The following is a 14544-nucleotide window of genomic DNA, read 5'->3' on the forward strand; positions in this document are numbered from 1 at the left end:
ATTAGAAGATTGAAAAATGAATTTAAAATATTCTGAGAATTATTTGAAGAGTATAAAAACCTGATACTTTGTGAACATTATTTTTTTGTTTTAAAGTGGCAGATTTCACATTCAGGTAATTTAAATTGTTTGAAAATTTTAAAGTCCGTTTGCTACAAGACATTTTCTTCTTACTTTCAACTCCCAAATGTGAAAGCATCATCTTAAGTATTTGTTTTTCTCCCCTAAAACAATTTGAACACGTAGTAATTAACAAGCCAATAATAAAAGCCAATAAACTATTGTCTTCCATATATTCACAGTGTTTTTAAATTTCGCTCTGAATTAAAAAAAAAAGTGCAAGTGAACCTTAATGGGCTATTCAAGTTAACAGACTTCAACACTCTGCAATCATCAAACCTAAAAAAGAATTAACATATGTAAGAGGTAATTAAAATAGCTCAAGAGGCGAGATTACCTGAGGAGACAGACTGATACACTTTCTGCATGTAAAGGTAATGAAAGCTTGTGCTGAAAATATTGGCAAGCTCTTCTTAAAAGAGTGCGTTAGGATCCAGATCGCTCATTTAAATTTTCCTTTTGGGCATGTGGAATGAACAATACAGTTGAAGCATTTTTTTTTTCTTGCTGAATATCTCCTTTGATATATTTTATGTTGCAATTTGATGAGCCAAACAGTTTTTAGACTCATTAGGACCCACACAACGATATATATATATTTTTTTTTTGTGGGCTATTACTATGATCATATAAAGTCCTTGTAGATGGGAAATTTTAAAACAATAAATAAAGAAAAGGGTTAACCGGAGGAGAGTGGTATCAAATCTTAGACAGGAAGCTGGGCATGGGAATGACAGGCGGGATTCCTAGGTCTGTAATTAACTCACTTATGCAAGCCACATAGCCCTGAGGATTTAGGTTTCCTCATTAGTAAAATAGGGGATTCAGTAGCAAGGTCTCCAGGGAATTCTCCAGCCTTCACATGCTTGTTGAGCACACATATGGTTCCTCTTTGTACTTTAATCAAAATATCTTATTTATCAGCCAAGCTGAAGCCAAGTTCTCTTTCATGGAATTTATTTTTATCTTCGGCTAGTTCTCAGAATGCATGTCTACACTGTCCTTTTCTATCTCGAGGAATATGGTAGGAAAAAATATTGTTCTGATACATCTGATAAAAATCATCTTTCCGATTCCACAAAAGGAATGAGTTGTCATTCATCACTCAGCGCCGTGACTGTCAGTTTAACTGCAGTCTCTTCACAACAAGAAATTCTAAGTTGCTCTTTAAGTCAACACACATGATTTCATATGTTACTTTAACTTAGAAATCCTCCATGTTCATTTAAATTTATATCTTGAAGGACACGGCACGATAGCCTAGCAGCCAAAGTCCTCACCTTGAATGCGCTGGAAACTCTTAGGGGCACTGGTTTTAATCCCAGCCATCCTGCTTCCCATCCTGCTTGTGGCATGGGAAAGCAGTCAAGGACGACCCAAAGCCTTGGGACCCTGTACTTGAGTGGGAGACCCAGGAGTTCCTGGCTTTGGATAGGCACAGCTAACATCGTTGCAGATGCTTGGGGATGGAAGATCTTCCTTTCTGTCTCTCCTCCTCTCTATATATCTGCCTTTCCAATAAAAATAAATGAATCTTTAAAAATAATTAGATTTTGCAGAAAGGAACGGGCTGAAAATCCACCTCTAAGTCACAGACATACTAAATAGTTCTCCAGTATAAGAAGTAGTTGACCTCTGGAATTATCTGTTAACCCTAGGTAACATTTCCAATGATTTCCAATGATTTCCAGGTAAATTAATTGCATTGGAAAAATGAACTAAAGCCGGTAACATGTATTCCATAGGCTTGAAGAATGAGACGGCAGTTTTACCAAGTTTTAGTTTTTCTTCAAGCATCATAAGCAAATATTAATCAATGAGTGATCCACCTAGTATCTGACTTTTTGAGTAACACACAGTGATAAAACCATGGATATATGTTATACACATATTTTCTTATATGTATCATGTACTTATACATAGTCTATATTATATTTATATATGACATATGTAAATGAGATTCTGCTGCAATATGTTCTATTACAACTTTAAATACAAATTACTTTCAGAACAGCTAAGGAATTCCTAAATCTAGGCTCCATTTCTCTTAATAGGAAGGACATATTTTACAGCATAATAAATTTAATTTTTACCTAATTTTGTGAAAACATAGGAATAAAGTATTTCCTGCATTCAAGATATATTGATATGGCCATCCGAATTACCAGTTTATGCTGAGTAGCTTGACACTGTTAGCTAGCACATCTGTTTTTTAAAGTTTTGATTTCATTTGTTTTTAAATTACTTAGGAATGAAGCCCAAATTAATTAATGAGTGGCATATGTTTTTACATGGCATAATAAGTAATTTGCATATGTAAGCCACGAAGCAGCTTCATGAAATTGTGATTTAAAGTAATCCTAATTATAAACTGCAAAAAGTGTAAAAATATTTGCATTAGAAAAAGAAATATCGAGTTCTTTCCTTTATATATCTCTGTAAGAACATCTATGAACATACTCAGTTTGGGAATCACTTCAATGTTTTGTGGGCCCCTAGAGCACCATTCAATACTCTCTACTAATCCCAGGATCCAAGCAGCCACAAATCATGATCAATTTTCCATGAGGGAATACCTCATGTCTGAATCCTATGATCTGATATCAGTTTATAAGATATCACTTTATAAGATATGTAATATGCACAAGGAATGTGCTAATCAATGGAATGTCAGTGCTAAATCCGTGGCTGTTCCTGCCTCCTCCACCCTTCCCCTGACATGTGTCAATCTGCTTTATTATGAAATGTTTTATGAAATAGTCCACTGGAAATATTCCAGATATAAAATCACAGAGGTAAGCAGTGGGCAGGAGGAACGGGAGCTCAAACTAACAACTTTGACATCCAATGCAGCGCAGTGTCCTTACAGTAGACTATGATCTGATTTGTATTTTAGATTTCAAACCAAAGAAACATAAATGAAAGCCAATCAATGCTAATGCAATTGTTGAATCTGTTTTAAAAATATTTCAATCCTCCAAGCAGTATAGCTCTCATTTTAATTATAAGTGTATAATTACATATGTACATATGTGTATGTATGTATATACGTGAAATAATATATACATAAATATATAAAAGTTGTATTTTGTTCACTGATATTTCATGTCCACTTAGAACTTTGAACATTGGGCTGCGGTCATTGAGTGCTGAAGATAAATGAACCGATGTGATGGCAGGCTTGGTGCCCGAATCCAGTGGCTGATGGCCAGTGAAGTTGCTGATACAAACACACGAGGGAAGATGACTGCGGAAGACAGTAGCAGAGACTGTGATAATCCGGCTACAGTCAAGAAAAACCACATCACGGGCCACTAGCTGAAAGGGACAGGAATGCAACCAACTCTGCCAAATCTTGGTTTTGAACTTCTGTTGCCCGGAACTAGGGGAGACTATATGATTGCTGTCTTAAGTCACAAGCTTTTTTGGAATGTTTCATGAACACCCTGGGAAACTGACACATATAGCCTCTCTTGCCCAGGCAGAATGAGAACTACGGGTATAAGTGTCCCCCCCAAGACTGTCCCTTGTAACAAGAACCATTGTGGAAGACTGCGCATGCGCCACTGGTGTCACATGAAAAGACGAAACCCTGTCACTCTCCTACTTATATAGAATGCTTTGGACAATAATCTTCTTTCTCAGAGTGAACAATTGGTTTCCGTGATTAGCATTGGGTGACATATTAGCTCATCTAAATTGAAGACAGGTGTAAATATTAATTAATCGCTTAAATCTTGGCTTGCCAAAGTGCTGACCTTACTTTTAGAAAAATAGCATTTGCCGTCTGATTGTTCCTTACTTTAATCGATATGCTGTGCTTGGTTTTTATAAAATGAATGTTTGGTTAATACAGCCAAAAATGTTTTTTAAGCATCATTAAACTGAGGCATCTTCCTTTTCTGTTATGCCAACCTTTCAATACACAGTAAGATCAGTGTGGGAGATGTCTTAACGCATTCAAACATTGAGAATATATTCCTATTACTAAAATTTTAAAATAACAGCATGCACTTGTTTCAACTAAACTTCAGGGAAAACCAAATGTACAAGGAACAGAATAATTTAGAAGGAGCTTAAATTCATGGAAATTTGGATTCAAATGACATTGAAGACAACTCAGAGAGAGCACACAGCAGTAACCCCAATGGTTTCAAGGCAGTGGCCTGGAACTGAGCTTCTCCACCTGGAATAGAGTGAACTCCTTAGCGTCAACCTCGAGCAATATCTAATTTCTGAGATGACAAAGTGATCATGGACTGCATAGAGGAAAGGGGACAAACACAAGGTGAATGACAAAGAGAAACGCTGCTGCAACGGCGATGTCTTTCTCTCTAGTTCTTCCAGAAAACTTTGTAGTGAAAGTACAACTCCAATTCTTAACCTGAAGGGGTGTAAGATACATCCCACATAAACCGTCCATGGGGTTTCTGGGAAGATGAGAGAATTCTCTTCTCTCTCATGAAGGAGTAATCAAAGTCAGGAGTTTGCTCCTTGAGCCCGGGAGCTCACAGTGCTGTTCCTTCCTAGGAGGGGAACTGGAAGGGTGGGTCTCCTCTACAGAACCCCTTTCCTCACTGAGAATTCAAAGCAAGCCCTTTGAGAGGACCATTTGTAAAGCTTACGTAATGACACAGAGGGCGCACTAGAGCCTCAACTCTACGGGTACTTCAAATCACGGTAACTTTGGAAAGTTGTTAATAACGAATATGTTGTATATATACATTTATGTATTCATGGACAAAAGCTAATGCAGTTGGCACTTATCCAAATAGACAAATAAAAAATAATTTGATCTGAATGAACATGTGGCATAGCTAGTAAAATGAGTAATCATTAATATTTTGGCAGTTTGTTTTGGAAACTAAGAAAAAGTGTAGATACTTTCATGTAAACAAAATGTTACAGAGTATTTAAATTATACAAACATTTGGAAGAAAAATATCAAGAAATAGATATTTTTGGTTCTTTTAGCTTCAGTATCCAATGAGGTCACAATGTGCACATGTAAATTAAAATTAATTAAAATCCAAAATTTGAATTCCTGGGTAGCTTTGCTTTGGAACTCTTAAAATTTCATCTTTTAAAAATGACCTCTGCGGGTTTTGATTATCAACTTGGTGGCTAAAAACAAAACTTGTTCTCTCATAGTTCTGGGATCAGGAAATCGACATTCACTTTCATAGACTGAAATCAACATGTAGGCAGGAGAATGCTGAGTTCCCTGGAGAAGTTCCAGGGAAGTGCCCGCTGATTGCCCCAGCTCTGATGACTGCGAGATTCTTTGCCTTAGACTCCAATCCCACGTCCCCCCACCTGGTGGGTCACAGAAAGGGGCCTTCTGTCCTCCCTCGCCTCATCTCTCCCTGCCACCTACCTCACCTAAGACCAGGAACTGTAGTTATGGTGGGTAAGAACGCTGATGGCTCTCTCCATGATGTTTGCTATTTCACACATGTATAGGTTTCACGAATCAAGTTATTTTATCTTCGGGGACCAGTATCCAATGTTATTTTTCAATTTCTACTTTTGAAAAATATTTTGTCAGTTTGTCATTTACTTCCCTGACATCTGCTGCTGTGAGTTCACATGGTGTCACAATGCTGTGTGATTTTGTTTGTTTCTTTGTTTCCTCCAGAGAGACTCATGTACCAAAATGCTGGGCTCCCCACTTATGCTTTGGTTGTTTCTCTTCCTACCTTACTACTGTCAAAGTCCGGGCTTGATGGAAAAGCCCGTGATACCAACGACTCCCGAGTTTACAAGCGTGCTCTGAGCAATCAAAGATGCTCTCAAGCTTCAAGTCACACCCAGACAACTGCCCTTCTTCAAGTTGCTCTTGCCCTTTTCTGAAGGGCAGGAGGAACTGCACTGCTGATCAGCTTCAAATGATGATTTTTAACAAAATCCATGTCAAAAATAAGATACATGTTGGGAGGTCATAATGAAAACTCAAATAGAGACAGACTAAAAAATAGGCTACTAAAATGATTATCAAAAGTAAATGACTAAAATGCAGCCCATGGAAATAGATAAGCTTTTGAACAAAGTCTTCAAAAAAGGAGGAATATGAGTAATCAATAAGCCTAAACACTTTAAAATTGGGGGAATATGAATGAAATCTAAAATATACCAATCAGGATATGTACTTGAGAAGGACTCAAGTTGAACTTGTGATCGTAGAGAGGATTGAAATGGTGTTTTCATCAAACTGAAGGAATAAACAGAAAACAAGGAAGGAGGTGGGTAGAAGAGAAGGGAGAAATGGGGTCAGTGGGGAGATATGATGATCTTCCTTGAAATGTGTTTATTAAATACACGAAATCTGTTTTCTTGTATTCAAATGTTGAAAAGAGTAGGAGTTCTAGTCCATTCCTTGTGAGAATTTAAACTGATATAACCACTTTATGACAGATTGTCACCACTAAGAAAATGTAGCACATACCTACATGCTGGTCATTGCCCCGCCCAGGACTGTCCGCTGGGGACGTCCCTCCCTAGCAAAGCTGCAGAAATAGCCCCCAAATGGGAAACAACTCAAACAAGCAGGAAACATGAATGAGCAAACATAGATATTCACACAGCAGAACAGCAATATTGATAAAAACAAGCTGACACCTCAAATAAGAACATGGATAGTTCTCACAAGCCATTTTTGATAAAAGAATTTAGATGGAAAAGAATACTTCTTTTTTTTTTTTCTGACTTGATGGAATGTCAATATCAGAACACAAAGAGTAGAGACCACAAATCAGGGAAATCTAACACAAGGTGCTCATTGGAAGAAGAGCAATTAATACTGCTAGGATTAATTACTGATACGATCTTCTTATGGAATTGGGGGTGCTCAAACAGGTGTTTATTTTGTTAGAATTAAAAGGGAAGAAGACAATCAGAAGGGGTGAACCTTGCAACTCTGCACAAATCTTATCACACTTTTTCTCATAAATTAATGCCAGTAGATGAATTATGCTGTCCCACTTCTCAGACTATGCATTTTCTTATTACTTAGCAAATGTAGTTCATAAAGATTTCTTTACTTATTGGAAAGGCAAAGTCACAGACAAGGAGTTCACTGGGTTCACTTCCCAGTGGCCACAGTGGTGCCGAGTCAGGCCCAAGAGGAGCTGGGCAGTCAATGAGGGTCTCCCACGTGGGCGGTAGGGGACCAAGCATCTTCTGCCACTTCCTCAAGCCATTTGCAGGAAGCTGTTTCAGAAGTGGAGCCGCTGAGACTTAAACCAGCACTCACTTAAGATGTAGTTATCTCAGAGCGCAGATGAGTGTGCTGTGCCACAACACTGCCCCACTTTTTAACATATTTCATGATAAGCACTAAACACACGTCTAATAAAATTTGTCAAAGCATAACATTTATTTTCATGTTTTCATTCATGCTTAGGAGAGATCAAACAGGTATGACTGTAATTCTGGATACCAAAGCCATAGAGTTTCAAGTATCTTAATCTCGGGGGGGAGAGCTTTTATTATTACTATGATTATTATTAGGCTTTTTCTTAAGGACCTAAATATTCATCCTGAAAAGCTACATCACTCTGAAGATGTAAATCTTGTCCTTTGGGGTCCGATGCTGTAGTGCAGCTGATCATTGCCTGAAGCACCAGCATCCCATATGGACATAGGTTTGAGTCCTGGCTGTTCCACTTCTGAGCCAACTCTCTCCTGAAGCATAGGAGAAAACAGCTGAGGATGGCCCAGGTGCTTCAGCCCCTCACGCACGTGGGAGACTCGGAAGGAAGTCCTGGCTGCTGGCTTGGGGCAACACAGCCTTCGCCATTCTGGGTATTAGCCATTCTGCATATTTGAGGAGAGAAGCAGCGTATTGGAGGGTTTCTTTCTAATTCTTTGTAACTCTGCTTTTGAAACAGATCTTTTAAAACATTCTCTATTTCTCATCATGTTTAAATAATAAAATGATAACCAATGAGATGAATGTCGATAGAATGTTTAGAAGGTCTCTCTTTTTGCTATATTAAAAAAAGGCTCAGTTTGCATACAATGATTTTGGCTGTACATTGATAATGTTGGTATGAATATTGGTAATATTTTCACCAACTGCTCCAACTAAATTCACAGGTTGAAAATCACAAATGTATTCATTATAACTCTATAATAGTTCATTAATTAAAAAGAAGCAGCAACTTGTCCAACAGGGCACATTTATCACTTTCTCTTCGTATTAAGCTCTTATATTTATCAATGTTAAGAAAGGATAAGAAAGGGTCTCCACTAACAAGAGGACTCCTTGCAAAAAGCTGACAGTCCAAGTTTTTCCCTATTCAGATCCAATATTGCTCCTCCCCTGACTTCTGGTAAGAATAGGAAGAAATAATTTCTGAGAAGAGGAATATTTCACCACAGAAGTCAAACACAGAAGCCAATGTGTGCCGATTGAGTTATGCGATAGAACAGTTTCAAAAGCTGCATAAACAAACTTTACAGCAATTCCAGGTAGATCCTGTCTTTATAGAACCCAATAATGAAGAAACCACTTTCTCTGGAGGAGTCCAGTTACCCTTGGCCTGAAAGAAGTTCCTGCTCAGGCAGGAAGAGTAGAGGAGGAGGGAAAGAAAAAGGGGAGAAAAATAGTAACTGAAATATCAAAGTGAGAAGAGGAGGGGGGGAGAAGTAAGTAGCAATACTTGTGAATGAGCAGCAGTGAGCAAACTTACGACCCAACGCACACACACACACGTTGGCATTGTTAGATATGTGTAGAATGTTCTTAAGACAGAACAGGAGGGCAGTTGTTGGAAGATAAGTAAAAGAAACTGTTTACAGATTAAGGAGCTGGAAAAATTAGTAAATGATTTCATGCAAATATAAAAGATAACTGATAATAAAACTCATGTGTTTGGATCTGCAATAAGAATAAGCCAAGCTGGGACAGGCAACATGGTATATAGAGCAAGTAAAACTGCCACGAGGAATTGCCCATCCCTTCCTGCAGTGTCAGGAATCAAGCCCTGCCTCCTCCTGTAATCTAGTTTTCTGCACATGTACCCAGGTGGTAAGAGATGCAGGGCCACACGCTTGGGTCCCTGTGACACATATGGAAGACCTGATTGAGTTCTGGGAGGCTAGGATCAGTCTGGTACAGGTGCAGCTAACGTGAGCACTTTAGGACTGAATTAGCAAATGGAACATCTGTCTCCTCTCATTCCGTCTTCTAAATAAGTACATCATAGTCAATATTTTTTTTCTTGAAAAGTAGTGAGCATAGCCAAAGAGACACTTCTTAAAAGAAAAGAATATTCTTTAGAATATTTAGAAAGTCTGTGACAAACAAACAAAATATTGGTATTTGCATAATTTTCTCCTTTATAAATACGTGATAAAATTTAAATAGCAAGCTTTGTTGTTTTGGTCTACTGTACATTGTTACCTTTTAAATCTCTTCCTTCAGGTATTTTACAATATTGTTGCATGAATGTATATATGAAATAATTTTACGATGTAAATGACCTAGTGTTTTGTTTACATATGGAAACAGGTGATAACTGATTTTTTTGAGAGAAAATATATCATAGGATCACAAAGATCTGCTTTTGAAAATTCATGCAGGTGTTTAAACTCTGATATAGTAAAATTCATGGCTGGGTACTAAAGGAGCGGGCTTGGTCTAATTGTGGCCGCTGAGAGGCAGGATCAGCCTGGGGAGAGCTTCGGCTCATTGGGGGTGTGCCCTTGGAGAGTAATTCTTACAAGAGGTTGATTTTAAGTTCAAGTCCATCTAGGGTTGCTCTGTCCTTGCTTACAATTGGGTTTGCCTCCATGGGTCCCATGGCTAGCCTTCACAGGTGCCTCACCCTGACTGTGATGTCCAAACTGGAAACCCAAAGAAAACCTTTCCTGTGCCAGAGAACCTCCCACTGCGGTGTTGGAGTCAAAGCATCAAAGAGTAGAGAATGAGAGAAAGGAACCTTACACGGTTAGGAAAAAAGATCACTATTTAACTGAATATGATGAACCGTGGCCACATTGAAAACAAAATGACACTCACAGTAAGAGCAACCGTAGACTTCAATCCTGAGCCCGATGTGACCTTCGGCGTTCCAGTCCAGAGGCACGATGCGTACGTAGCGGGCGATCACGGGATGCTGTAAGTCATGCCGGACCACACTGTCAGAGTTGGTGTTTCCAGGAAATGCCTGGAAGAGACAAGATTAAAAATTACAGGGTAAATACTTTGAAATAATCGTATTCTTCCTGTATGTACTAAAATAATCGTGTTTTCCAGTATCTGCTAAAATGAACTCACATCTTCCTATCCACTGATACGGTTTTAAATTTGCTCATCATAAACAATTCGCAAAAACCTTCTTCTTTTATTTGAAAATAAGCTATTTGAAATGGGAAATGGGCCAAAAAGTTTTTGTACATATGCTACACTCCTCTGTATGTATATGTAATAGGTAAAATATGAGATCTAATATTTGTATTTAAATTATACAATAAACAGCCTGTGTAGAATCCAACAGGATGTTTTTGGGTTTGAAAATCTCACATTACATTCACACATCCCAGCACAGAAACCAGAAAACAACATTTCAAGGTCAGTTTGATAAAATAATTGAACATACAATGATGTGACAAGGTCCCGCCTTTTATTAAAAGGAACACATTTAGAAGGGTTTCCCAGGGGATCAAAAAGATGCTAATTCGGTTTTTATTATAATAGATACTTTTACAAATGTAATTCTCTGTGAATTTTAACTAGTGTTGAAAGTTCATTTTTCTTTTTCACCTGACAATATAAAGATTTTCTTTGGGGCGTAGGCATGCTCACATCACAAGCATCTAAGACAGATCAGTTTCATGCCAAGTCCATAAGAACAAGATGACACAAGAAACACAGGGCTGTGTGGAGCACAGCGACTCGACACCCCAAAAATTACAATTTAATAATCATACAAATAGTGTACTTACTTTCTGTAAAATGTCTTTCACAAGAACTTGAGCACTATTCTTAAAATTAATGAAACATCCAGTTTGAATATTTCTGAGAAAAAATAGCATTTTAAAACATTTGAAAATATATTTGCTTGGGAATATTCAGATTCTGCCGCTCTGGTTATTTGGGGAGTGCATTGTATCCCTATTGTGACATGGCGGTTGAGCTGCTGCCGTAGCATCCTGAGCACACGTTTGCGTCACACCTGGTCTGCTTCCGATCCAGTTTCTTATTAACACGCCTATGAGGTAATCGGAGGTGGACATGAGTAGTACTTGGGTATCCCATGTGGGAAAACTCGATGAGTTCCCAAGGTCTTGGTTTTCACGTTACTGAGCCTCAGGCACTGTAGGCATTTGAGAAATGAGCTAATTTTGTCATTCTGCCTTAAAAATAAATAAATAAATACATCTTAAGAAAAAAAAAACTATGTCACGTGTTCTTGTAGATTGCATTTATTCTAATATACCATGGAACACTAGGACTGTTTTGTCTTGCATATCTTCACTGTGATATTCATTTTATCGCTTCTTTCAAGCTCCATTTCCACAGCCTTTCCCAGTGTCTATTGGTCATCAATCTGTCTTGCTCTATAGCAGGTTTTTTTTTTTTCCTGTTTTTATTTTTTAAACTTTCACAAATCAGTGAGTCTATGTGGTATTTCAGTCTCTGGCTAATTTTATTTTTTTTAAAGATTTATTTTTATTATTTTGTTTATTGGAAAGGCGGATATACAGAGAGGAGAGGCAGAGAGGAAGATCTTCCGTCCGATGATTCACTCCCCAAGTGAGCGCAACGGCCGATACTGTGCCGATCCAAAGCCAGGAGCCTCTTCCGGGTCTCCCACGCGGGTGCAGGGTCCCAAAGCTTTGGGCCGTCCTCGACTGCTTTCCCGGGCCACAGGCAGGGAGCTGGAAGGGAAGCGGGGGTGCCGGGATAGAACCAGCGTGCATATGGGATCCTGGGCGTGCAAGGCGAGGACCTTTACCACTTGCGCCACCGCGCCGGGCCCAGTCTCTGGCTAATTTTAAACATAAAATGAGTAGTATATTGTATGAAGAGGTATATTATTGTAATAATATAGGGGGAACAGTGGGAGGTAGGAGATTTGGGAGGGAGGAAAGGAAACCCCAGAGTCTACGGAACTGTATCGTACAAATAACAAAATCATAAAATAAATAAATAAAATGATGTCTTACTGTGGGGAGCTGCCTAGACAGACGGGCGCCGAACTGCTGCTTCCTGCTGCGGTAGAAAAAAACAAGTCACAGGAAGTCTGCTGTGATTGGCCCAGGGCTGCGTGGATGGCGCGTGGACAGCGCGTGATCTGTGTGAGGATTGGCCTGCCCGCTGCGTGCACAGGTGACCTTTACGTTGATTGGCCGGGGCGAGAGAGAGCGCGCGTGCCTCGGAGAGGGGGAGAGAGGGAGAGAGCGCGCCTCGCCAAGATGTAGCTGCTGTGCGCCTCAGGATGTGGCGGCTGCGTGGCGGCTGCATGGCGGCCGCTGTGCAGCCTCTGCGCACCGGTTTTGCTGTGTCATCTCTACAATAAAGGTTCCACAAAGACAACGCGTGTCTGGGTTTGACTTGCTGGCCAAGGGACCCCGACATCTTACTATCCATTCCACATTACCAGAAATGACAGAATTGCGTTTACACAACAAATTTAATGTAATGAATTAAATAAAGTTCAATATAATTGCTGAGCATTATCTCACGTAACACACACATCACACAGACACACACACATCGCACGCACAAACACACGCACACTCCACATTCCTTTAGCCACTCATCCACACTAGTTTGGATCCTATGAACAGCGCTGTAACACACATTAGAGTTCAATTATCTCTCTGATGGAAGAGCTTCATTTCTTTGAATGTACAGCCATTACTGAGTCTGCTAGAGCATATACTACTTGTATTTCCAGGTTTTTAAAGAAGCTCCATAATGTTACGTAGTTTCTACACAAATTTACAATTCTCCCAATAATACATTAGTTCCCCCATGCCCCACGTCCTCACTAGAAATTGTGGATTTGTGTCTTGGATCTCAGCCATGAGAGATGACATTACAGCTTCACATGCTTTTGGTTTTCACTTTTGTGAAAATTTGCAACACTGGACCTTTTTTTTTAAAGATTTATTTTATTTTTATTAGAAAGTTACATATACAAAGAGGAGGGAAGACAGAGAGGAAGATGTTCTGTCCAATGACGCACGCCCCAAGCGTCTGCGACAGGTGAAACTGAGCCTAACTGAAGGTGGGAGTGCGGGGCCGCCTCTAGGTCTCCCACGCGGGTGCAGGGTCCCAAGGCTTTGGGCCGTCCTCGACTGCTTTCCCAGGCCACAAGCAGGGAGCTGAGTGGGAAGTGGGGCAGCCAGGATTAGAACCAATGTCCATATGAGATCTCTGCACATGCAAGATGAGGACTTTAGCTGCTAGGCTACCACGCCAAGCCCTGGACATTTTTAATTTGCTCATGTAGTCTCTCAATATATCTTCTTTTGAGTAAAGCCTATGCAGAATATTCATATATTTGTGATCTGTTATTTTTTTTTCTTTTACATTTAATCTACTTGAGTACCATAAATACTCAGAAAACAAACCAGAAAACATCCTCGAAATTCACATGAAACCACAAGGAATCACATTAGCAAAATCAGTCCTGAGAATAAACCAACCGGGAGGCCACATGCGTCACACACGTGGGAACAGAACAAAAAGAAACGTATTATTGACATACAACTTGAGGTACGGACCAAGAGACGAAAACTAAGAAATCAGAACTTAATTCACATACAGCTAATTAACTTTTAATCCAGCCACCAAGGACATAGATTGGGGAAAGGATAGTTTATGCAATCATGATATGAGAAAAGTAAACACATGTGTGAAGCAATAGACTCAAAATTATTAAAGTGTGAATGTAGCACGAGAAATTGAGGAGGATATTTGGTGGAATGGTTAAGCTGCTGCTTGACATGCCTGTGTCCCATGTTGAAATGGATATGTCCAAGCACCTGATCCTTTCCTAATTGCAGCGTTGTGCTAATGCATGCGAGGCAGCAGGTGACCCTGGCCCAAGTACCTGGGCCTTTATCATAGTCTATACAATAGCTCATAGGCCAGGTGCATCCCTGGGTTTGTAGGCCTTTGGGAAGTGATCCAATGCCAGGTGCTCTCTCTCTCTCTCCTATGCTTTTAGCTTTCCAATAAAATAAAACAAACACTTTTTAAAACATTTTTATTTGTTTTTATTGGTAAGTCAGACATACAGAGAAGAGGAAAGACAGAGAGGAAGATCTTTTGTCTGCTGATTCACTCCCCAAGCAGCCGTGACTGCCAGAACTGAGCCGATCCGAAGTCAGGAGCCGTGAGCCTCCTCTTTCACGTGCAAGCAGGGTCCCCAGGCTTTGGGTTGTCCTCGTCTGCTTTCTCAGGCT

The 14544-nt window shown here is 39.6% G+C and overlaps 1 protein-coding gene across 1 annotated transcript in view; it reads right to left on the reverse strand.

Annotated features, from left to right (window-relative positions):
* Positions 1 to 14544, reverse strand: part of CNTNAP2 (contactin associated protein 2) — a 1623532-nt gene that overhangs the window by 1004044 nt on the left and 604944 nt on the right. Inside the window, exon 4 of the mRNA XM_041002153.1 lies at positions 10145 to 10292. Within this exon, the coding sequence (XP_040858087.1) occupies positions 10145 to 10292 (148 nt within the window). The remainder of the gene's footprint in view (positions 1 to 10144; positions 10293 to 14544) is intronic.

This window comes from Ochotona curzoniae, unplaced genomic scaffold, assembly GCF_017591425.1.
Source record: "Ochotona curzoniae isolate NIBS_2020 unplaced genomic scaffold, NIBS_Ocur_1.0 scaffold_2476, whole genome shotgun sequence".
NCBI classification, from domain to species: domain Eukaryota; kingdom Metazoa; phylum Chordata; class Mammalia; order Lagomorpha; family Ochotonidae; genus Ochotona; species Ochotona curzoniae.